The 26,271-nt window shown below is 45.9% G+C and overlaps 1 protein-coding gene across 2 annotated transcripts in view; it reads left to right on the top strand.

Annotated features, from left to right (window-relative positions):
- The window catches only part of AP4S1 (adaptor related protein complex 4 subunit sigma 1), a 51,211-nt gene that overhangs the window by 2,285 nt on the left and 22,655 nt on the right, over positions 1-26,271 (top strand). For both annotated transcript variants that reach the window (XM_029598992.1, XM_029598993.1), the window contains exons 2-3: positions 362-580; positions 17,535-17,621. In XM_029598992.1, coding sequence (XP_029454852.1) covers positions 443-580; positions 17,535-17,621 — 225 coding nt within the window. In that variant the 5' untranslated portion in view covers positions 362-442. The remainder of the gene's footprint in view (positions 1-361; positions 581-17,534; positions 17,622-26,271) is intronic.

Raw genomic sequence — 26,271 nt, 5'->3', positions numbered from 1 at the left:
ACCCTTTACAAATTACCCCTTTGCTTCTCCCACCCTCCCGACCCCCCCAAAAACCTTTTACATGTACCTGGTGGTCTAGCGGGGGGTCCGGGAGCCATCCCTTCAATCATACCCTCGGTGCCGGTGCTGGAGGTTTCAAAATGGCGCCGAGCGCCTTTGCCCTCACTTTGTCACAGGGAGCGACCGTCGCTTTTTTTTTTAAATCAGGAGAAGCAATGTCTTGCAGTGATGGTAAGATATTTTGAGGTGTGGTCCTATTTTGTGTGCAGTTTTATAGTAATATCATGCACAAAACATACCATGGTATTATAGTTTTTTGAAGTAACCTCTGTTTATTCTTTTTCTTTTTTGTTTCCTATAGAACTAAAGATCAGACACATGCTCCCTTCCTACTGAAACCACATGGATTTCTGAATACTAGCTTCACAAACATCTTAAAAACATGATCAAATTTATCTTAATAGTAAACAAACAAGGACAAACCAGACTTTCAAAGTACTATGAACATGTGGAAATTCATAAACGGGCACTATTGGAAATGGAAGTGATAAAAAGTTGCCTCTCACAAGGGAAGGAGCAGGTAACAATACTATATCATTCCCTTGTGTTATGTCTTGAAATCAATGAAATAATGAGTTTAAAAATGCAAACAAAATAAGTTAATTTATCAATCAATGTAACAGTGGTTCTCCTTTAGACTTTATGAAACCTGCTTCCTTTCTGATCTGAGGATGTCGCTGTCTTCCATTAGTTGCAGGTGCTAAATATTTTTCTTGCACAGCCATCAATGATTCCTACTTTGTATGTATTACCAGCCTCTCCTTAGTTCTTAACGAATGATAGTGCAATTAGTTAAGAAACTGCTTTCTCACGTTTCATGTATTTTGTAAAATGCAGATACTAGACTGACTTAGTGACAGTACTGTGTACTGCCATGTGAACAGCCTGGGTTTGATTCCCAGAGCAGTTCTTCTGCATCTTTTTGGCCAGGGGATGCTGCACAGGCACCATTCACAGGCCCTGAGGGGAGAGGGATCCCAATTATCGCACAATGATGACATTTAGTGGCTGGATTTAGGGTTACAGAAGAAAGCCTGGTGCATGGTCCGTGGCCAGGAACTGTCTATGCAGTGACTGGGCTAGATTAGTTAAGGGGATGATATATAGGCAAAAAATCCCCAGGAAGTTGTAAATAAAGGCTCATGGTGCCAGATATGATCCCTGGTTCTGATTTGAGCTGGACCCCTTTCCGTCCCCTCCCAAAAAAAAGAAGATACCAAGTTTGGGGGCAATTACATTAATATGTAATTCTCATTAAAAGAGCAAGACCTCATTAAGCAAGACCTCAGACACAAGGAATGCAAATGGCATAAAGCCCCCTGCAACAGCACACTGTCCAATTGTAAATATACCCTCCACAGCTACAGAAGCTCCATCTTACATACTAAAAGAGACTTCTACTCCAGCAGAATTCATGACCTCCGATTCGATGCTAGAGCTCTGTTCTCTTATGTCTCCCAACTCACAAAAGCCACTGCCCCAGCCATCCCAGATGATCAAGCTCAAACCAAGGCAAACGAACTCACACTCTTCTTTCAGAAAAAAGTTTCTAACATACTACACTACTTCTCCTCCGTTACCATTCACCACATCATCTTATGCTGGAGCTAACCTAGACACCTTCGAACCCACATCCTCCTTGGAGATCAAGTCCCTACTAAAGAGACTGAAACAGACTAGCCACCCGTCAGACCACATCCCAACAAAACTACTGTTTGTTAGCAGCTGGCAGAGGGGAAGGAGGTACATATTGAAGAGGGTGGGAGACAATGAGGAGCCTTGGGGAACTCCTAATGATGATTTGATGCTAGGGGATTCTTTATTGTTGTTTTTAACTTTGTAGCCTCTATTAGTGAGGAAGGAATCGAACCATCTGAGGACCGTTCCTGAAAGACCAATGTCTGAAAGGCGATTTAGAAGAATGGAGTGGTTCACAGTATCGAATGCAGCTGAGATGTCTAGAAGTACTAGAAGGAAAGAGTGCCCTTTGTCTAGTCCCATGATGATGTGGTCTGTGAGGGAGATAAGGAGGGTTTCCGTGCTTAGTGACTTGCGGAAGCCGTATTGAGAGGGGTATAGAATTTTGTGGTCTTCTAGGTAATCAGAGAGTTGAGTATTGACCAGTTTCTCCATAAGTTTGGCAACGAAAGGGAGGTTAGAGATAGGACGGAAGTTGGTGAGTTCTCTTGTGTCTAGGTTTGGTTTCTTTAGGAGTGGTTTGAGGGTGGCCAATTTTAGCGTGTCTGGGTAGATTCCTTGTAATAAGGAGCAGTTTATAATATTGGCCAAGGGTTTGGAGATGGTGTCCTGGATCAGTAACCTAAAATTAAAACATTATCTCTATGCTGACGACATACAAATTCTGATCCTCATAACAGAATCTCTTACAAAAACACTCATATTCTGGGAAAACTGCCTCCAATCCATCAACCTCCTCCTCACCAGTCTAAACCTGGTCCTTAACGCAGCCAAAACCGAACTCCTCCTCATCTCCTCCAATCACACCGACCTTCCTCCACAGACCCCTACCATTACCATGATCACGCAAGTAATAGACCTCGGAGTAATCCTCGACAACCGTCTGAACCTAAAGAAATCCATCAACAATACTACCAAGGACTGCTTCTTCAAACTACAAGTGCTAAAAAGACTCAAACCACTTCTACATTTCCAAGATTTCAGGACAGTCCTCCAAATCTTGCTTTTTTCCAAGATAGACTGCTGTAACGCCCTCCTTTTGGGTCTCACCACCTCCACAACTAAACCCCTTCAGATGCTCCAGAATGCGGCTGCCAGAATCTTAACAAACACCAACCGCGTTGACCACATCACACCCATCCTCAGGAACTTACATTGGCTCCCAATAAATTACAGAATCTTGCACAAGTCCCTCACCATCATCCACAAAACCATCCACAAACAGCTCCAACTCGACCTGCAGATCCCATTCAGACTCCACACCTCTACAAGACCCATCAGAGAAGTATACAAAGGAACCCTACACATCCCCACAACTAAAGCCACCCTTCATATAGCCACCAGGGAACGGGCATTCTCGACAGCAGGACCTGCCATCTGTAATACCATGCCTCCAGATCACAGACTGGAACCTTGCCTGTTAACATTTCGGAAAAAACTTAAGACCTGGCTATTCCTACAAGCCTTCCCTCAACTGATCTGAACCATGATTAAAATCCACTTAGACAGTCCCTCTATATATATCCAGGCATCTCCTATTTACCGTTTAAGTTTTGTTTTTTTTTTTTCTCTTTCCTTAGCCTCTTGCTACCTCAGCTCCCAAGTTCACTCTACCTTGTTTATTTTAACTTTGCCTCTTTTTCAATGATAAAGTTAATGTTATTACCCCTTGTTCCTTGTAAACAGACATATGATATGATATGTATCATGAATGTCGGTATAGAAAAGTGTTAAATAATATTTTCCTCAAAGGACAAAAAAATGATATTTGCAAAAATAATTGTACATTGTTCCATCCAATTTAGTCTTCCAGATCCTTGATTTACTAGAAAAAAAAATCTGTCACCCATTTGTTTTAGACCACATCCTTCTGCTTTTCTGGGATTTGTTGATTTATTTTTAATGAGAAGTCGCAGAATGAAGTGGTATGGGTGCTTAAAGAAAGTCCGGGCTGGATCAATATGTCTAGGTTTGTCTGCGTCAGGTGACAACTCTACTTCCTCAGCATTCGGGCAGGTCAGTCCTCACAAGTGGCTTATGCACCTCGGCCAGCAAATGGAGATAGAGCAAAAGCCGGCATCATGGTCATATAATCCCGCCCTGACATCAACCTTCCAGTATTCTCCGTCTCCAGCAGATGGTGGACATGCATTTCCCTTTGGGGGATTGTCTGTAAGTAACAAAAAAATAATAAAATAAAGAAGAAATAAGTTTGAGAGGAGATATCAGAAAGATAGGACATCTGTATAGCAGTGATACCATGCAGTCCCTCCGTCAGTAGAGTGCCTTCAGTCTGCTAGCCTTGAGTGGCATGAACCTAAATTTTTCTTAGCAGTTGCAGGCTGAGACACACTCTGCAGTGAAGACATTAGCCCTCCCCCCCCCCCCCCCCCCGTAACCGGGACCCGTTCCTGTTTTTTACTTAAAAAAAAAGAAAAAACGAAACAAAAACAAAAGTGAAAAGAAGAAAGAAAGCAGGAAAAGGGGTCTGTTTCCTCTGTGTTCAACTGTCCCACTGATGACTGGGGAGTTCTGTGAGGTGAGGAGATAGTGCAGGCACAGTGGGTTGAGCAGCCAGTTGACTAGGTCCCATGCTAGGCTTTCTCCCTTTTTGGCACGTGGTAGGCCACGAGATAATCACACTTTTTTTGCTGCAGGCCGTTGGCGAGTGCCTGCATGTCCGTTTATGCATCCATTCTTGCCTGTGCGTCCCATTTGGATATTTTTTTCTTCTGGATGCACATCTTGAGTGTCCAGCGTAAGCGTTTTCCTTAGTGTTAGTTATGGGCACCCAGTTTGGGCTTCTAGTTAGACGAGCGGCCTAGGCACATGTGCTTGCATGCATGCACATTTTTTGTGCATCCATTTTGGGTGCGGCTTATAGGCACGGGTACTCTAGGCACAAGCCTTTGCCAGTCTGCACACTTACAACCATGATACCCATGGTGAAGAAGCCTAAGCACTTAGCTATTTGTGCTGCATGCCACATCAGGGCCATTCAGCTGCAGCTTTCTTTAAGCCTGTGTCAGCACTGCCTGGATGCTCAGGAAGATTTACCTCCTTCTGATTTTGCCAGTGATGTTCACTCTCCTCGATCTGAGGGGAGTGGGACCGAGGGTGACACGCTGGGGGTATCCTTTCCCTTTATAGATCCATGGGCAGAGTCATCAGGGACACTAGCTCTTAGGATGTCAGATTCGGGTCTATGGGGCCTAGAATGGACCTCCTTTTCCTGGGCGGAATTCTTCCAGGAATTGCATACATTTCTATAGGGCTGGTCTTCTGAATTGGCAGTAACTACTAAGGGAGGTCCATGTGCTCCAAGTGCTCCTCTGCCTGTCTTTACGGTCAAGCACTGTGATGCAGTATAATTTGACAAGGCTTGAATGCAGGTGGATCAAGATGTTACTGATGATGATGATGGTGGTAGCACTCCTGGTGAGGAAGGGACATTCCCCCAGATTTGGAGCCATCTAGAATTCTTCTCAGTTTCTTTCATGGAGATGAGTTGCCGAGCTTCAACTCTCAGACCTTTAAGACCCTCGGAGTGGCTGGGACTTACTTCTTGGGGATGTAGGAGGAAGATCCCATTTTGGTCACCCTATGCAAGGTTTCTCATTTCTTTCCCCTCCTGGATGCAATCCTGGAGTTGATTGATCTGGAATGGAGTGTGCCAGAGGCATCCTTTAAAGGAGGACACATCTTGGCGGGTTTATACCCATTGGATCCATAGGCCAGAGAGGAGTTGCGTTTCCCTCAGTTAGATGCCTTGGTGTGTTCTGTCACGAAACTTACCACCATCCTGGTAGAGGGAGGTATCCTAAAGCAAGCCTTTGGAGGCAGTGATAATGAACTTACAAATTTCTTCTTATTGGGCCTTGGTAGATCAGGCTACCTTGTGTCTTTTGTCAAGATCTTGAACCTATAGGAGAAGCAGGGCTGCCTTCTTAGCTGATGCGGGCTGTGACTTGGTTCGCACAGGTGCCAGAGGAGCTGCTTCGGTTATTGTGGTGAGGCAGCAGCTGTTGCCTTTAAAGGGTTCACTTTTGTTTGGCAGTGAATTGGAAAAAATGGCAAGTAAACGGAGAGACACCCAGGACCCTCGATTGCCGGGGGACAGGAAACCCATTGCCCGGTCTTTTCAGGCGAGTGATTGTTCGAGTCTACCGGTGTTTTTGGCCTTACAGGGGAGGTTCTTCCTAGAGATCCCGGGTTCCTTCCGATGGTCTCAGTCCTTTCACCCCTGACAGCTTTGAAAGGATGCGGGCTCCAGAGGTGGAGCCCCTCTGTTTCCCAATAAAGGTTTGCGGCTCACCTGTTGTTACCAGAGATAGGTGGCCGCCTATCTCGTTATCACAGGTGGGTCCAGATTGCTTTGGATCAGTGGATTCCCGAAGTGGTTCAGGATGGGTATGCTCTAGAATTTCTTCGCATTCCTCCGGATACCGCTATGCAGCTCCCCTCAAAAGAGGGTTTAAGTGGAAGCGACATTACAATGGCTGTTACACCTGAAAGCGGTGGTTCCTGTTCCCGAATTGCAGTGAAATATGGGCCATTATTCCATGTATTTTGTCATTCCAAAGAAGGAAGGATCGTTTTGGCCCATACTGGATCTTAAGGGTGTCAACCAACATTTATGAGTCGAGCATTTCAGGATGGAAATGGTGTGCTCTGTCATAATGTCAGTACAAGCAAGGGAGTACCTCACAATTCTGGATCTGATGGAGGCATATCTGCATATTCCCATCCATCAGGAACATCAGCGGTTCCTCTGGTTTGCTCTTCTAGATCGTCATTACCAGTTTCAGGCCTTGCCTTTCAGGCTAGCCACGGTGCCCAAGACCTTTTCCAAGGTCATGGTCGTGGTAGCAGCGGCCCTCTGCAAGGAGAGCATTCTAGTTCACCCCTATCTGGACAACTGATTGATTTGAGGCAAGCATGTAGAAGAGAGTCTTTATGCTTCCCACAGAGTGGTTTCCTTGCTACAGGAACTAGGCTGGGTGGTAAATCTAGCCAAGAGCATTTTGCAGCTATCTCAGACCCTGGAGTATCTTGGGGTTTGATTCAATAAGGCAGGGCAGAGTGTTCCTGCCGGAGTCTCAGATCCACACATTGATAGTACGAGTTTGATACCCTTGGAACTCTGTTCACCCGACCTTGTGGTCTTATCTGCAGGTCCTGGGGTTGATGGCTGCTGCATTAGAAATTGTTCCCTAGGCGAAGGCACATATGCGCCCTCTTCTGCGCACATTGCTTTCCTGATGGAGTCTACAGTTGCAGAACTATTCGGTGAGATCCCAGTAGGACTGGTGGTTACAGGTGGATCATCTCAGGAAGGGAATTTCCCTAAAGACGCTGGATTGGATGTACTCATGACAGATGCAGGCCTCTGGGGCTGGGGGGGTTCACTGCCCGGAGTTGGTGGTGCAAGGTTGCTGGAATGCAGCAGAGTGGCTGTGGAACATCAACAGACTGGAGGCACAAGAGGTTTGGTTGGCATGCCTGTAGTTTCCTAAGTGGCTAGAGGTCCTGGGGGGTCCGGATAATGTCCAACAGTGCGACAAAGGTGGCTTACATCAATCGTCAGGGAGGAACCAAGAATCAACAGGTATCGGAGGAGATAGAAGCGCTCATAGTGTGGGTTGAGCAGCATCATCTAAGCATCTCCGCCTCTCACATTGCCAGAAAGGACAATATCAGAGCCAATTTTTTAAGGAGGAGAAACTTGGACCCAGGAGAATGGGAGCTGGCAGAGGAGGCCTTTCAGCTCCTGGTGGACTGCTGGGGCCTACTGGATCTAGACCTGTTGGTTACCTTCAACAAGCAAAAATTTCACATTTCTTCGGTCACAGGTGGGACACGAAAGTGATGAGCATAGACACATTCGTTCAGGAGTGGCTACACTGTGCCCTGCTGTATGCATTTCCACCCTGGCCTTTGATAGACAGGCTGATCCAGAAGATTGCAAGTCAAACTAACACCGTCCTTTTAGTGAGTCTGTATTGGGCTTGAAGGCCATGATACGCCAATCTCCAGAGACTTCTAGTGGACAGTTCCCTCAGGCTACTATCTCGGCCAGATCTTTGTCAGGAGACAAATTTTACATGAGAATCCAGGTCAATTCTGTTTACAGTTTGGCCATTGAAAGGGCTTAGTTGTTGAAGCGGGTTATTCGCCTGTTGTAATTTCCACTCTACTTCGGGCCTGGAAATTTTCTACTTCTGTAGCCTATGTTAGAGGTTTAGAGGGTCTTTGAGACCTAATGTTCTGAGTGAGTTACTCAAGGGGGATATTCCTTTGATTTTGGAATTTTTACAGGATGGCTTGCTTATGGAATTGGCCCTTAACACTTTAAAGGTTCAAGTTTCAGCCCTGGCATATATAGGGGGAGAATCAGTGGAGAATCTTTGGCTTCCCATCTGACATGTCCCGTTTCTTGCTTCTCGCACTTAGCCGCCCAGTCCCAAACCAACCCAATCCACAGAAAAAAAAATGCTTCTCGCACTCAAAATGCTTCTCGCACTTAGCTGCCCAGTCCCAAACCAAACCAACCCAAGCCCCAGCAGAGACGAAATTTAGCCGCCCAGTCCCAAACCAACCCAATCCACAGAAAAAAAATGCTTCTCGCACTTAGTCGCCCAGTCCCAAACCAAACCAACCCAATCCAAGCCCAAGCAGAGAGAGACGAAATTTCACAGTCCCAAACTTTCCCCCAGCCCCCGCTCACCTGCCCTGGCCATGGCCACGCAAGCCCCCAGCAGCAGCAGCAGTAGAAGTAGAAGGGCGGTGAGAGAGAGCGGCTTCAGCAGCCTCGCCGGTGAAGGTGAATACGTGCACACCTGTAGGTCCAATATGGGCGCTCAAGGCAGCGAAAGCGCATGCGCCGTGACCTCAGATGTCCAGCCGGTCACAGCGTGTGCGCATGCGCCTTCGGTGCCTTGAGCGCCCATGTTGGACCTACAGGCGTGCACGTATTCACCTTCGCCGGCGGGGCTGCTGAAGCCGCTCTCTCTCGACGCCCTTCTACTGCTGCTGCTGCTGCTGCTGGGGGCTTGCGTGGCCGCGGCCAGGGCAGGTGAGCGGGGGCTGGGGGAAAGTTTGGGACTGTGAAATTTTGTCTCTCTCTGCTGGGGCTTGGATTGGGTTGGTTTAGTTTGGTTTGGGACTGGGCGGCTAAATTTCGTCTCTCTCTGCTGGGGCTTGGATTGGGTTGGTTTGGGACTGTGAAATTTCATCTTTCTCTGCTGGGGCTTGGATTGGGTTGGTTTGGTTTGGGACTGGGCGGCTAAGTGCGAGAAGCATTTTTTTCTATGGATTGGGTTGGTTTGGGACTGGGCGGCTAAATTTAGTCTCTCTCTGCTGGGGCTTGGATTGGGTTGGTTTGGGACTGTGAAATTTTGTCTCTCTCTGCTGGGGCTTGGCTTGGATTGAGACTGTGAAATTTCGTCTCTCTCTGCTGGGGCTTGGCTTGGATTGGGTTGGTTTGGTTTGGGACTGTGAAATTTCGCCTCTCTTGTCCGTCCAAAGGAGGGTGCTTTGTTGCGCTCCCTGCCTCCGATCGCCGGCTGCTGGGGCTTGCTGGTGCTGGGCGCTCAAGGCAGCGGGGTCTGTAGGAGAACTATCCACTTCCTGGTACCTGTCATTTCAAACGTCATTTGAAATGACAGGTACCAGCGTACCCAGGATACTGTATAGGCGCTGTATAGCGCCTATACAGTAAAATGGATTGCTCTTCATGGACGCGCGTTGGACGCGGCTTGCATTTGCATGCCATTTAAATACAGTATCGAGCGGTAGGTGATCCAAACTGTGCGTGCGGCAAACGCAGGTGCGCCGGGCACTAACTCATCTCTTTCTACCGCACCTTTCTGTATCGGCCCGTATATCAGCAGTGAATAACTTGAATATGTGAAGTCTTTTTATATATTATTTGTTCATTTGCTCTAGTCCTGCAAAATGCTTCTTTAAACAGGTGTGTTTTTAATGATTTTTTAAATTCTTTATGATTAGTGATTTGTCTCAAAATATTTGGAAGTGAATTCCAAAGTATGGGACCAGCTATGGAAAAGGCTCTTTCTCTTGTTATATTTAATCTTGCAAGCCTAACCATTGGAACGTCAAGTAGGTTTTTACTGGCAGATCGGAGGATCCTAGTTGGTTTATAAAGCCTCAATGCAGAAAATAACTAGGTAGAGTCCTGATTATTTATCAATGAATGTATTATAGATAAGATTTTATACTTAACTCTGAATTTGATGGGAGGCCAATGTAATTTAAACAAAATAGGTGTAATGTGTTGTTTCATTGGAGAGCCTGTTAATAAGCGGGCTGCAGCATTTTGAATCTGCGGCAGAGGTTTTAGGATGGAATCAGGTAAGCCTAGGTAAAGACTATTACAGTAATCTAGTCCAGAAAAAATGAGGGATTGAAGTACTGTTTGGAAGTCAGATTTGAATAAAAGTGCTTTTAGTCTTTTTAAAGTATGTAATTTGAAAAATGAATTTTTTACAGTATTTGAAATGTTCTTAGCAACAAATTGGAATCTAATTGAATTCCTAAATTATGAGCTACTCTTTTGATTGCTATTAAATCATTTCCTAATGTAATCGATGGTGGTGGACAATTTACTGGATTTTCAATCACGCTTAGCAATAGGATCTCTGTTTTTTTAGTATTAAGTTTAAGTCTGCTATGAATCAGCCATTGTTTAATTGTGTTGATATAAATTTTACTTGGGGAGATGGTATCAGCCCATGAAAATTTATACGGGACAAAGATATTCTGAAAAACAGGTCTGTCTGTGACCCTGAAGGACTGCAGTGGAAGAAACATGTTGGCTCTGAATTTCACCTGCAGTAGTTTAGATTGTTGCCAGTTCCTAAAGAAAACTAAAAAAGAATTCCTGCTATTGAAAAGAAAAAGTGAGGATATTAAGGTCCCTTCCCCCTATAGTCCACTATATTTCTCCACCATCAGACCTCTCCAAATACTTCAAAATGCCACAGCAAAGATCATCAGTAATGCACGCAAATCAGACCATATAACCCCCATCCTTAAAGACCTACACTGGCTCCCCATTTCCTCCCGCATCCTGTTCAAAACCCTTACCATTATACACAAAGCTATCTACAATCACAATTCTTCTTGGCTCAATGAACCACTTCAACTCACACAATCCTCCCGCTCCACCAGAACGAACCACAAATGCACACTTCTAGTCCCCCCCACTCAAAAAAGCCCGTCTCTCAGCTCCAAGGGACCGCGCCTTCTCAATTTCTGGCCCTGCACATTGGAATGCTCTTCCTCCCAATCTCCGTCTGGAACCTTGCCCTCTTAAATTTAGAAAATTGCTAAAGACCTGGCTTTTTCACCAGGCATTCCCGGATTAATATTCTTGACCCCTGGCATCCCGTCATCTCCCCTTCCCGTCCTCCCGCCCCATCTGACAGCAGCTAGCAGTTTTCCTGCGTAATCCTGTAATTCTTCTTTCCGTGTAAATCCCAGTTATTCTTTATCCTTGTAATCACCGTGGTAATTCCAGTAATCGCCATAAATCTTTATAAAATCACATGCAATCCTGTAAAATGAATAATCTTGTAACACTTGTATATTTGTATTTTAGTTAACCTTGTTACCATCTATCTCAACTCTCTCCTATCTCTAATTTTTGAGGCTTTCTGTTATTGAGCCCCCTTTGGTTCTCCTCCCCCCACCCCCTGTTATTTGTATTTTCTACCTTTTTGTTATTATGTAAACTGATATGATGTGTACTTTAATGTCTGTATAGAAAAGCTGTTAAATAAAATAAATATATTTCCTCAGTATAAGACCTGCTGCTAAGATGACTGATATCAGAGGTGCCAAGATCTAATCAAACTAGTAATGGTTTCATAAGTCTATGGAAAAAGCCTATAATTTATAAAGGCTTGTTTCATCAGATGTTATTCCTTTCCCTGAGGTCAAGCAGAATGTTAGTCCTCACACATGGGTGACATAATCAGATGGATCTCCAAAAAGGAAAACGTATGTCAAAATCTCTAGAACTATGAATTGGCCACATTGTGCATGCTCATGTCCATACAGGGTCCCTCTTTGGTCTCTTCTTTTCTGCGGAGCTGCAACATCACAGTTAGTGAGCCTCATGGTTTTGGCCTACTTTTTGGCCTGATTTGAAAACTTTTTGCGGTTCTTTTTGTGTTTGTTGGTGTGCTGTCACAGTGATCGATGCAGAGTCCCTCTTCGTTCTCCCTTTAGCATCTTAGTCAGGGTTTTTGACATTTTGCTGGTATGTTTCCTTTCTTGTAGATCCCTGGGGTGGCAGGTTCAGTAAGTGCCTGCTAGTCATAGATGGCAGTCATCATTGAGTTTGATTTAGCATCCCTTTCATCTCATCATGGCCTTGTCTGAGTTTAAGTGATGCCCAAGATGCCTGAGGACCATGTCCATCATGGACCCCCATGAATAATATGTCCTCCTCTTGGGGGCATCGCATGAAATCCAGGGTTGCCACAGGTGACCACTAAGGGATATCGACTTTTACTCGACAAGATAGAGAAGTCCGAGGCATCGGCATTGAGGGACCACAGAACTGCACTGATGGACACTGAGCAATCGACATTGGCGGGGCCATCTGTTTCATTGGTGTCGTCTGTTTCGTTGGTGCTGTCAGCTGATAGGGGCGCTGGAGACCAACCACTGTCGAGCTCCTTCAGGATGTGGATGTCTGGTTCCTTGTCATCAGCTTTGGCATCAGGGAAGAAGCATGCTGAGCATCGAGGGAAGCCGAGGAAGCATCGGCACTGGTCTCAGTTTTTGCACGTTGCTGTGATGACCCCGCTGTGAGGATAGCTAGTCCTCCACCGATGCTGGGATGTGCCACAGTGCCAGCCACTGATCCTCCTCTCAGTTCCTCATCCCTCTCAATCGGTTTTGGCATCAGCAATATTTGAGGAGGAGCTTGAGAGCCATGGGCAGCTGGCCATCGAGCAGTTGATGCGGACTGCCATCCCCACAGCACCGACAGTGCCGGCACAGTCCATCTTGCAGCTGCTGCTGGAGTCTACATGCATTCATGACGCATTACTAACCTAGCTGGCATCTGTTCCCAGGATGGTACCGATGCCCGGTGGGCACCAGAGTCTCTCCCTGTCGATACTGTGATAGTGGCCTGTTCCTCCAAGAAGGAAGCTCCCCCTAGTTCAGCCCAGCCACTGAGGCCTGTAGGCCCCCATCCAGTGCCGTTGGTGCCTGCACCACTGAACGAAGACAGAGTGCTCAGGGCCCTATCCATGGTTCATGACACAGAGGATGAGGAGCCTTAGGACCCCTAGGGAGATGACTCTGAGGTCTCCAACAATGCTATTCCAATGATCTCCCTTCAGCCCCTTCTCCGGAGGAATGAAGGAGGTCCCCACCTGAGGACCTTAGCTTCGCACAGTTTGTATGGTTGATGGCAGAGGCCATCCCCTTTCAGTTGTTAACTGAAGAGGATGCCAAGCACAAAATGCTGGAAATCCTCTAGTTTGTGGAGCCTCCTTCGGAGGTCGTGGCAGTCCCATGCACGACATCCTGAAAGAGTTGCTGTTGAGGATCTGGGAACACAGTGCCACCCATGAACAAGAAGGTGGATGCGGTTTATCATGTCCAGAAGGCTGCTGGATTCGACAATCAGCTGCCCTACTAATTGGTGATGATCGAATCTGCTGTCAAGAGAGCTAAGCGTTCTCAGAACCATTCCTTGGCACTCTCAGGGAAGGATCATAGAGTGATGGACGATCTTGGGAGGAAGGTTTTTCAGGGAACTATGCTCATTACTCGCATAGCTTCTTACTTGCTCTTCATGAGCCAGTACTCACAGGACAGCTGGAAGCAGGTGCAGGAAGGTAGCCGAGCTGCTGCCTGAACTGCAGCGGGACATCGTCATGTCACTGGTGCATAAGGGCCTGGAGTGTGGAAAACATGAGGTCCATTTGATCTACGATGTTCTCAAAATGGCATCGAGGATCTCTGCAGGGGGAATTGGTGGCTGCAGAATGGCATGGCTGCGGGCCTTGGATCTCCAACCGGAAAGACTCGCTTACGTGCTGTGCACTGGAGAGAATCTCTTTGGAGAAAAGGTAAAGGATGCCGTGGCCCAGTTCTGGGACCATGATGAGACTCTTCAGCAACTTTTCACCAGCACTCCAGACCAGTCCTCTTCATCTAGGAGATCTGCAAGATCGGAGCAGAAGATGTTTTTCTTTTGCCAGAGAAAGTACTATCCTCTGCCCTCGCACTCCCATCCACAACATCAGAACTCTCACGGCCAACTCAGGCAGCAAAGAGCTTCAAAGGCCCAGCTGGCACCTCAGTTAACTCCTGGGCCGGGGTTTTGACTGGGTTGTAGGGAGCATAGCCCGGTCTCCTGTAACGGCAGCAGTGCACCCATTGGTCGGGGGAAGGCTACAGTTCTCTGCGAACCAGTGGCCTAATGTAACGTCACACCAATGGGTTCTTTTCATCTTCTGTCAGGGTTACTGATTAAACCTTTTGGATGCCCTGCACATCAGGATGTACTGCCTGTGGAGCTCTCCTCCCTCTTAATGGCCTGAGCAGTCGAGCCCTTTCCATCAGGGTAGAGAGAGTGGGATTTTACTCCAGGTATTTTCCTCATTCCGAAGAGAAGGACTCCGTCCTATCCTAGACTTGAGGGCCTTGAACAAATTTCTCCAAAAAGAAAAGTTCAAGATGGGTTCCCTGGGCACCTTGATCCCCTTACTGCAAAAAGGGAACTGGCTATGCTCCCTCCATGTGAAGGACTCATATACCCACATTAAGATCTTCCCCAGTCACCGGAAGTATCTCAGATTTATGGTGGGAAAACAGCACTTTCAGTATTGCGTGTTGCCGTTTTGGCTCACATCAGCCCACATGTCTTTAAAATTACCTGGCTATGGTGGCAGTGCACCTGTGCAGGATGGGAATGCACGTTTTCCCTTATCTGGACGATTGGCTGGTCAGACGCACCTCTCGGATAGGGGCCGTCAGGTCCATGCGCCTGATTAGCCAGGTGTTGGAGTCACTAGGGTTCGTCATCAACTACCCAAAGTCCAATTTCAGCACATTCCCACAATTGGACTTCATAGGAGCCCAGCTAGACACTGCTCAGGCCAAGGCCTTCCTGCGTTGACAAAAGGCCATCAGTCTGATGGCCATAGCAGCAGAGATTCAGCAGAGCCAGCAGGTGTCAGCTTGGTACATGTAAGGTTGTTGGGTCACATGGCTGCAGCAGTTCATGTCACTCCCTTGGCATGCATATACATGACCTCAGCCCAATGGACCCTGAGGTCTCAGTGATGTCAAGCCACGCAGAGCCTCCAGGACTGCAACCGAGTCACTCAGCCCCTCTGGACTCGTCCTAGTAGCACATTTCATATGGGGTCTGCTTCAATTGAAGCCTCCCCTGTTACTTGGGACCTCAATGTGGTGTTGATGGAAGCTCCTTTTGAGCCACTACAGTCCAGTGACCTGAAGTACATGAACTGGAAGTTCATATTTTTGATGGTGGAAACTTCAGTATGCAGAGTCAGCAAGCTCCAGGCTTTAGTGACTTATCTACCTTATACTAAGTTTTTCCATGATAAGATGGTCCTGCATATGCACCCCAAGTTCCTGCCTAAGGTGGTGATGGACTTCCATATTAACCAGTCCATCATCTTGCCAACATTCTTTCTCAAGTCTCATTCTCACCAAGGTAACAAACACAGAACAGTTTGGACTGTAAGAGAGCCTTAGCCTTCGATCTGGAGCAGACAGAAGTCCATAGACAGTCCACCCAACTTTTTGTTTCTTTTGATAGAAATAGTTTGGGCATTGTCGTTGTCAAGCAGACACTATGGAATTAGCTAGCAGAGTGCATCTCCTTCTGTTATTTGCAGGCAGGACTGCATCTTGAGGGCCATGTCAAGGCTCAAACTGTCTGAACCATGGCAGAGTCCCCATGGAGGAGATCTGCAAGGCTGCGATGTGGAATTCCTTCCACACATTCATATCTCACTGTTGCTTGGATAAGGATGGCTGATGCGATAGTAGGTTTGGCCAATCTGTCCTTTGGAATCTGTTTGAGGTGTAGAACCCAACTCTCTCCCACCTAGGGCACATTGTTTGGGTTCAGGCTGTCTCCACCTCTGTTACCAACAGCACCATTGTTCGTCTGCCCGTTGCACTTGGTTTGGGTGTATTTTGGACCCCCTTTTCTTTGGGAGACAGCCTGAGATTCACCCATATGTGGGACTACCATCCTGCTTGTCCTCTGAGAAAGCAGAGTTGATTACCTGTATCAGGTGTTCTCAGAGTACAGCAGGAAGTTAATCCTCACAAAACCCACCCGCCATCTTGCGGAGTTGTTTCTTCTATTTTTCAGTTTATTTTAATGTTACAAGACTTTAGAGGGACCCCGCATGGCATGTGGTAAAGGGCATGCTGAGCATTCTCAATGGGGCCAAGTCAAAGTTCTAGACATTTTGACATAAGTTTTCCATGTTGGGTCTCCATCTGATGATGTCTCCCATGCTTGAAGTCTAACCTCCTGCTGTCCTCTGAGAACACCTGTTACTGATAAACAACTCTCTATCACAAGTGCTAATTAAATATAAGGCAGTGATGTTTACAAAAAGTAAACCCCAAAAATAAGGTGAGAAATCCCATAAAATAAATTGTAAATGATACTTTGTAAATTTCACAATTCAATATATGCAAAAGATGTTTAAATCAGTTTATAAATAAGTCCCTAATATTTAATGAAAAAAAGAAAAAAATAAGTGTGAAAGATCCAATCATCAAAAAAAAAAAAATTAATTCACATTTAAATGATTAAAATTAAAGAGATTTTCAGACTTATGTTTATGCTAAGCAATATACTGTAAGATGGATGCCTTCCACTATTGGGATTCTGAAGTCTTTTCCTCTCTTTATTCATAAAATTGATACGTTTAAAATAATCAGGGAAGTGTTATATTGTTTGGATTTTGTGGGCTTTAACAATGGAAAGCCTAAGCAGTGCCATTATATGATGATGTCACTGTACATTTGCCTTAGTAAGCCTCAGGGGACAAAACAAAATGATAAAGTTCTCTGATCCTTGACGCAAAATCCCACTTCCTGTTTGATCTTAAGCTAAAATGTTGCCCTCCTCTGGTGACTCATAGTCTCTGAGAAGCAGGCTGGTGTCAGGATTGTAAGAATTAATCAGTGCTTTGAACTTTTGTTTTGTTAGTGCACAAAGAGATTTTTAAAAATGAAAATTGAGGATTCATCAAACCCAGTATCCTGTTTCCAACAGTGGCCAATCCAGGATACAAGTACCTGGCAAATACCCAAACAATAAATAAATCCCATGTTACTAATGTCAATAATAGGCAGTGGCTATTCCCTAAGTTAATTTGATTAATAGTAGTTTATGAACTTCTTCAGGAACTTATCCCAACCTTTTTTTAAACCCATTTGTGCTAGATGCCTTAACCACATCTTCTGGCAATTAATTCTAGAATTTAATTGTATGTTAGGTGAAAAATAATTTTCTCTGATTTGTTTTAAATGTGCTACTTGCTAACTTCATGAAGTGCCTCCTAGTCCTATTTGAAAGAGTAAATAACCGATTCACATTTAGCTATTCTAGTCATCTCATGTGAAGCGTGAAACTTTACAAGCTGATTGTTTTACTATTAGTCAATTATGAATCACAAAATGCTTCAGGGATTTGTGTATTTTATTTGTAACTTTTAATGTTTTATTCTCAGTGTTCTTTTTTAGAGTATAAAGATTTCAAATTAGTGTACCGGCAATACGCAGCACTATTTATAGTGGCTGGAATTGATGATGCAGAGGTAAGAGACTTCATTCCCCTGAAAGAATCATGCTTGGTAGCAGTTTCATGAGGTTGGGATGGGAAGAGGACAGGAAACTGACTTCAGCACCTCTCCCTGTGCTGCCCTTATTGGGAGAGTCTTTAATGACCAGAGTGTTATCTAGACAAATTGCATTATAATGATATTCTTGGACTATGTTAACACATAAGGAAGCACAGAGATACTAGAAAATTATACCCACAAAAAAAAAAATCTTTTTCTAGGGGGCTGTAGCTCCACGGGCTGAAAAGTCACTAGGAGGCTGTACTGTTTGTTCAGAATTTGTCTTAAGTGCCAATTTCTCTGGCTTTATTTGTCACACAAACAGGGCTCTTATAGCATAAGACTTATTTTGCGTAGTGTTAGTATGAAAGTTTGTACTGGAATGGGTTCAGCCCTTCAGATGCCCCAGATCTGCTCAAAAGATTTAAAAGCATTGAAAATATCTAGTGAAACGTAAAGCAAATAATAACCTCTCTCTGGAGCAATTGAAATTCTTGATTGGCTTGTACAGAAATTTTGAACTTTTCTTGAGGAAATATATTAACATTTTGATTGACAGCTGCCGTGGCCAATGGGGATTTTCTCTTCCAAAAACAGATCTGAAATCTAAATGAAAATAAAACAAACCATTAACTCTTCATTCATGTCCCATTCATACAACTTTCTAATCATATCTGAAACCACATCCAGACAACTAGCTAACCAGAAGGAACACAACTTGTTCCTGAGGCAAGGCATTGCAGGCAGGAGCGGGCTTTAATTGGCAACAGTATTGATGTCATCAGAAGGGGCCACAGGAACTTTCCTGCCATGGTCCCTTTAAGTACTGTGGAGAGGCACGCGTGTGCACCCAGGAATTCGCTGGTGGGGTTAGGCGTCGGCAGCCTGAGCAGCAGCCCAGAGCAGCAGAGAAGTTCATCGCTGGCATTGGCTCTCCACCACAGCAAGAGTAATCGGGTCCGAACCGGAATCGCGCCGGATGAGTGTGACCAGCTGCGGAATGCTGTGGCCAATGCACGCAACAGTCCCTCCCTCCTCTAAGCCCCCTTCCCAAAGGTTTAGGCTTCGTGGGATGAGAGGCATGGAACCGTTTGAGGCAGGTGCCCAAGTATTTTTCTCAGGAACCATATCCCTCCCAGGATATCAGATATTCCAACTTCTTATTTTGATGCCTGATGTCCAATATTTCTTTTACTTGATACACCTGGTCCTCCTCTGAGGATACCTTCCGGGGTTCCAAGATCTTCCAGGAGGGCCATGGACAGGACTAGTGGTTTAAGGAGGGAAACATGAAACGTGTTATGGATTTTTAGAGACACGGGCAGACATAGCTGATATATAACAGGCCCTATTTGTCAGATGTTGGGAAAAGATCCAATATATTGGCATGCAAGTCTCCTAGAAGTCACCCTGATTCATATGTAATGAGTGCTTAACCACACTATCTCCCGGCTTGAACTGAGGAGCTGGTCATCTATGACTGTCGATGGCTTTTTCTTGGCCCTCCGGGCGGCTCTCTGGATCATCGCCTCGGATCAAGTCCACAATTGTTGGAGCTCCTGTGCTGTCATTTGGGCTGCTGGGGAGGAGACTGACAAGGGAAGTGGTAGTGGCGGAAGAGGTTGTCTCCCATAATTGATTAGAAATGGCGTTGTTGCTATGAGAGTTATGGGAAAACTCTGCCCATGGGAGGAGAGATGCCCAGTTGTCCCGATGGTCGTTGACCATCGTTGACGAATGCCCTTAGGTTTTGAGGGTACAATTAGTCGATTCAGCCTGACCATTGGCTTGTGGGTGATAAGCCGTTGTGAAGTCCAGCTGGATGTTAAATTTTCGGCACAAAGCACAAGGTAATTGGCTGTAAACCGAGCAATGCAGTTCAAGGTGATGTGTCGTGGTACCTCGTGTAGGCAAAAAATGTGGATGGTGAACAATCTTGCCAGTTCTGGTGCAGAGGGGAGGCTTGGGAGAGCGATGAAGTGAGCCATTGTTGAAAAACTGTTCATGACAGCCCAAATAACCTGACAGCCATCAGAAGGAGGAAGATCCACTATGAAGCCTGTGGACATATTAGTCCATGGTTCCTTGGGAGCTGGCAATGGCTGCAATAACTCCCAGGGTCGTCCCACTATGGGCTTTTGCTGGGCACATGTAGGGCAAGAGTCTACATAGGCCTTGACATCTCTTTGAATCTGGGGCCACCAATAATATTGTTGGAGCAAAGTCTGCTTCAAAGGACTGGGAGAAGGCGTCTGCTCGGGTATTCTTGGTTGCCGGTCTGTATCTTACCATGAAATCAAAACGGATAAAGAATAATGACCATCGGGCTTGACGGGGATTCAGACGCTGGGCTTAGACGGTGGTGCTTCAGATTTTTATGGTCTGTGTATATTGTGATGCAATGTTGCACTACTTCCAGCCACTGTCGCCACTCTTCCAGGGCCATTTTAATGGCCAGTAATTCCTTATCTCGGATGCCATAGTTACGCTCGGTGGGCATATATATGAGCATGGGCAGAGTACCCCCATGTCAGAGTGTTGGCTTAACACAGCTCCTACTCCCATGGTAGAGGCATCAACTTCTAGGATGAACAGACATATGGGATTTGGATAGCGAAGGTATGGTCCCTGGAGGAAAGCCTGTTTTAATTTGCTGAAGGCAGCGGCTGCCTCAGGAGGCCATTCTTTGGTATTTGCTCCTTTCCTGGTTAGAGCAGTCAGGGGAGCCACAATCTGAGAGTAATTAGGGATAAAATGATGATAGAAATTTGTGAATCCCAGGAACCCTCTGTAAGGGACAACGTCCAGAAGGTTGGGACCAGTTCAGGATACAGGTCACCTTCTCTGGCTCAATGCGAAAGCCGTCACTAGAGACTATATATCCCAGGAAAGGTAAACTTTCTCTCTCAGAGATGCATTTCTCTAGTTTAGTGAACATATTGGCCCATGCATGCTGAAGAACGTAAGACATCTCAGCGATGGGACTGAAGACCTTTAGAAAAGATAAGAATATCATCAAGGTAAATAACCACACTGATGTACAGAAGATCCCTGAAGACCTCATTCATCATATTCTGAAATACAGCAGGAGCATTACACAAGCTAAAGGGCATGACGAGATATTCATAGTGGCCAACCAGTGTATTAAAGGTGATCTTCCATTCATCACCAGGCCGGATGTGAATAAGATTTAGGCTCCCCGAAGATCTAGTTTTGTAAAAATCTTAGCTCCTTGAAGCCAGTCTAGAAGTTCAGAAATAAGCAGCAGGGGGTAGAGATTTTTTTTGTTATGGCATTTAGATCTCGGTAGTCTATACATGGCTGAAGTGTGCCGTCCTTCTTGGCCACAAAGAAGAATCCAGCCCCTGCTGCGGATGTGGAGGGCTAGATGAATCCTCTCTCGATTTTCTTGGATATATTGTGACATGGCCTTACTCTCAGGAAGGGACCAGTGGCCCCGAGCCACGGTGAAGTTCGCCGCTATAAGAGGGGTCGGGACTGAACCGGTGCTGTGCCGGTTGAGTGCGACCAGCTGCGGAACACAGTGGCTGGCACATGCAACATAAACGTGGTCTTGCGGGTGCTTTGTGGGCCTCCATTCCGAGCCGTTGAGGAAGGCATTGTTAAAGGACCTCACGCCGAAGATGGTATTTTTGGTGGCAATTTTTTCCTTCAGAAGGATCTCAGAGCTGCAGGCTTTGTCCTGTAGGGAACCATTTTTGAAGATTTTGGACAAGGGGGTGTCTTTGCATATGGTACCCTTTGTTCCTATCTAAGATGGTATCTTCATTTCACCTGAATCAGACTGTGGAGCTCCAGCTTCCCAAATTGATCTGCTGAGTCGCCGGAGGCAAAAGTCATAAACCGTTTTCGGCAGTCGGATCATTTGTTTGTATTGTTTGGAGGTACCAGAAATGGATGCAAGGCCTCCAAGGGCACGATAGTGTGTTGACTGAAGGAAGCTATTGTTTCGGCCTATCTTTGAGGGGAGAAGAATTCCAGAGGTGTTGCTGTGCACTCTACTAGAGCACAGGCAGCGTTGTGGGCCAAGTAACAATTAATGTCACCGCAGGAGATTTGTAGAGCAGTGACATGGTCTTTCGTCTCTTCATACTTTATCTTGCTGTTTCCGTTTAGATGTTCAGGCTCCAGGATAGCCGACCTTTTGACGAAAGTGTGTTTAGAGGGTTCTTTCACGGGGCCGCCCAGTATAGGGTTGCTTTGGTATATCTCACTTGTCTGGACTGATCTGGGGTATGAACAGGAAAGGAAAATTGGTTCTTGCCTGTTAATTTTCATTCCTGAAGTACCACAGATCAGTCCAGAGACCCAGACCCTTAATGTTATCAAGACCCTTACGACAAGTCCGTATTCTGGCATGCTTACTGGAAAGAATTGTCAGAATAAATATATATATAGAACCTAAAGAAGTTTGCCAGGTTGTGGTTAGCCCCTTGGGTTGATTTCTGTTTGGGGGGCTCCAACTTTTTGGTTTGGCATTTGTCCTCATTTAGGGGGTTGTTGAGAATTGGGTACAGGCCAGTACTGAGGGATTGCAGGTGGCACTCTCAGTAATGTAGCAGTGCCTCAAAGGTTTTGGTTTTCTGCCTCCATCTGCTGGTAGGGATGCAAAACCCACTTGTCTGGACCGATCTGTAGTATTTCAGGAATGAAAAATTAGCAGGTAAGAACCAATTTTCCTATCCTTTTCAAGTGGCATTGCCCATATTCACAGAACTTTATTTCATGAGGTGAAAGTCAAAAAACCAATAGTGTGGTACAGCTTCTTTTTCCAAACAACTGTGAAGTATCACTTCTCTTAGGTTCCCCAATGCCAAAGAATATATGCCACCAACTCAACTTTGCACAGAATTACATCTCTTCAAAACACCCTAACACGCCACAATTTCAGATCTATTTTTGGAATTATATTTAAGAAATGTTTCAATAAAGGAAAAATTGCACGATAATTTATATTGGGGCTCAATCACACAATCCTCTGCACTTAAGACAGGCCAATCCAGACCGGTGGGGTTATGCACTCCTCCCAGTATATGGAGATAGAGTAAACTGACTCGCTGACATCACTGACATACAGCCCTGCCCCAACATCATGCCAGTTTCTTCATCATTAGAAGATGGTGGACATGCATCTCCCTAGTGGGGATTGCTCGTGTTGGATGGGGAGGAAAGAAGAGGTTGAGCTCCTGAGGTGACACCAGGCTGGTCCTTCCCTCAGTTGAGTGGTTGAGCCTCAATGCCTGGCCAGATTTAGGCTCTAAAGATTGAGGATGAGGGGGAGCTTGGGAGTGAATGCTTGTGCCTTCTCCTCCTGCAACGATTGTGCTTCCAGCCTGGGAGGGCTGAGCTCAGGTAAAAGAAAGGATCCCCTTTCCCTGTCAGGTTGTTTCTCTCAGCGCTACCCTCCCCCCCCCCCCCCCCCCCGACACACACACACACTAATGATGAGTCAGTGGAGAGTGGAGGTGAGCAGCATTATGGTGGCGTGGGTCGGCAGTTAAGGCAATGTTCGTTCCTAGGCCATGTGTCTCAAGTCCTGTGAGTCGGCCGCTTGGTGAGCGCCTAGGCCGCTGTGAAACACGCTTAGGCCATGGTGGGCATTTTTTTTCCAGTGCACTCGGGCGCTTGCATAAGTATGCATAGTGGAGGTGTAGCCTAGAGTCGGTTCGCATGGGACTGTGTGGACAGGAGAATGGCCTTTTGATGAAGGATAATGGTGCAAGGGGCTAAAAAGTCTAAGTGTCTTTCTATTTATGTGACTTACCATATAAGGGCAATCCAGCAATCGCTCTCATTTTGCCTTTGTCAGCACAGTCTGAAGGCTCAAGGCGATTTGCCTCCCAAGGACTTTGCCGCTGCTGGGGCATCCCCCCCTACTGATGGATTGTTCCCCTCCTCCCTTGTTCCCGTTGGAAGGGATGACCCCAGGGGAGGGCTTGGAGAGCACCATGTAAGGTCCTATGGGTCCTAGTATGGGTTCAGCCTCCTTCTCTTGGGTAAGTTACAGGCCTTTCAGAAAGTATATCCAGCGGAGGCTAAGCAGTCCCATAAGGAAGGGATGCATCATAGGTCTTCACACATGGCACCCAAGTTGGGTAAGTGCAGTAAAGAGGCTGTCCCTGATGATACAGAGGAGGATGAGGCTGGTGAACCGTTGGATGATTCCGAGCGTGACTTGGATTACACACATTTGGAAGAGGGGGAAATTCCACCTGACTTGGAGCCACATAGGACTCTACTCTGCTTTTTTTTTTTTTTTTTTTTTTTTTTTTACAAGGATGAATTGAAATTGAAAGGTGAAAAGAATTAATGTGTAGAGAGAGACGAAGAAATGGCAGAAATATTTAAAAAAAATCCTTCGGTTCGGTGTTCACTAAAGAGGACCCAGGAGAAGGACCGTCGCTAGTTAGCAAGAAACTGGAGGGGATTGGAGTAGATGTAACTCTGTTTACAGTGGAGAATGTGTGGGAAGAGCTGGGAAAACTGAAAGTGGACAAAGCCATGGGGCCAGATGAGGTTCATCCCAGGATACTGAGGGAGCTCAGAGACGTGCTGGCGGGACCGCTGTGTGACCTATTCAATAGATACCTAGAAACAGGAGTGGTGCCGAGTGATTGGAGAAGAGCGGTGGTGGTCCTGCTTCACAAGAGTGGGAGCAGAGAGGAGGTTGGTAACCATAGGCCGGTTAGTCTCACCTCCATGGTGGGAAAAGTGATGGAGACACTGCTGAAAGAGAGAATAGTAAACTATCTACAGTCGGGAGAATTACTGGACCAGAGGCAGCATGGATTCACCTGGGGAAGATCCTGTCAGACAAATCTGATTGACTTTTTCAACTGGGTGACTAGGGAGTTGGATCAAAGAAGAGTGCTCGACGTCATCTACTTGGATTTCAGCAAGGCTTTTGATACGCACCAGCCTCCCGCACAGGAGGCTGGTGAATAAAATGAGAAGTTTATGAGTGAGTGCCGAGGTGGTGGCCTGGATTGCAAACTGGTTGACGGACAGAAGACAATGTGTGATGAAAAATGGAACTCACTCTGAAGAGAGAGCGGTGTTAAGCGGAGTGCCGCAAGGATCGGTGTTGGGACCAGTCCTGTTCAATATCTATGTGAGCGGCATAGCGGTCGAGATAGAAGGTAAGGTTTGTCTGTTTGCGGATGACACTAAGATCTGTAACAGAGTGGACACGCTGGAAGGCAGTGGAGAGAATGAGACGGGATTTAAAGAAGCTGGAAGAGTGGTCGAAGATATGGCAGCTGAGATTCAATGCCAAGAACTGCAGAGTCATGCATATGGGGTGTGGAAATCCGGAAGAACTGTATTCAATGGGGGGTGAAGGGCTGATGTGCACGGAGCAGGAGAGAGACCTTGGGGTGATAGTGTCTAACGATCTGAAGTCAGCGAAACAATGTGACAAGGCGATAGCGAAAGCTAGAAGAATGCTGGGCTGCATAGAGAGAGGAATATCAAGTAAGAAAAGGGAAGTGATGATCCCCTTATACAGGTCCTTGGTTAGGCCTCACCTGGAGTACTGTGCTTAGTTCTGGAGACTGTATCTCCAAAAAGACAGAGACAGGATGGAGGCGGTCCAGAGAAGGGCGACCAAAAAGTTGGATGGTCTTCATCGAATGACTTATGAGGAGAGATTGAAGAATCTAAATATGTACACCCTGGAGGAAAGGAGGAGCAGAGGTGATATGATACAGACTTTCAGATACTTGAAAGGTTTTAATGATCCAAAGAGGACGACAAACCTTTTCCGTTGGAAAAAAAATCAGCAGAACCAGGGGTCACGATTTAAAACTCCAGTGAAGAAGACTCAGAACCAATGTCAGGAAGTATTTCTTCACGGAGAGGGTGGTGGATGCCTGGAATGACCTTCCGGAGGAAGTGGTGAAGACCAAAACTGTAAAGGACGTCAAAGGGGCGTGGGATAAACACTGTGGATCCATAAAGTCTAGAGGATGTGAATGAAGAGTGGGTGGCTCACGGGAACGATGGCTACTACCTGGTGATAATACCCTTATTCAATAAACATACACACAGTTAATGCGACTCCAACATTGCTCTAAGCTTCAGCGGCAATGAAGAAATGTGGAAAAAAGGATTTGCATTCACAAAAAAGCAGGGAGTAGCTTGCTTGTATGGAGGTTACTATCCCAAACCAAATAAGCCTGATACTTCACTTTCAATGCATATCCAGCATAGCTCTCTGCTTCAACAGCAGGGGAGAAAGTTTGACACTTCATGCATATCCAGCATAGCCCTCTGCTTCAACGGCAGGGGAGCAAGACTGATACTTCACTTTCAATGCAAAGCCAGCATAGCTCTCTGCTTCATTTGCAGGGGGAGAAAGTTTGACATATCCAGCATAACTCTCTGCTTCAACGGCAGGGGAGCAAGACTGATACTTCACTTTCAATGCAAAGCCAGCTTGGCTCTCTGCTTCAACGGCAGGGGGGAATGAAGAAATGTGGATCTATATTCAGGCAACAACCAACAAGGACTGAATTACATAGTCTTGATAAACAGATAAGCATGGGTGTAGCTTGCTTAATGCGGTGGTTAATACCCCTAATTAAACTATTTCACCTAGATGCAG

This window comes from Rhinatrema bivittatum, chromosome 4, assembly GCF_901001135.1.
Source record: "Rhinatrema bivittatum chromosome 4, aRhiBiv1.1, whole genome shotgun sequence".
NCBI classification, from domain to species: domain Eukaryota; kingdom Metazoa; phylum Chordata; class Amphibia; order Gymnophiona; family Rhinatrematidae; genus Rhinatrema; species Rhinatrema bivittatum.
Note: the sequence above shows the minus strand (reverse complement) of the source record. Positions and strands in the feature narration are given on the sequence as shown.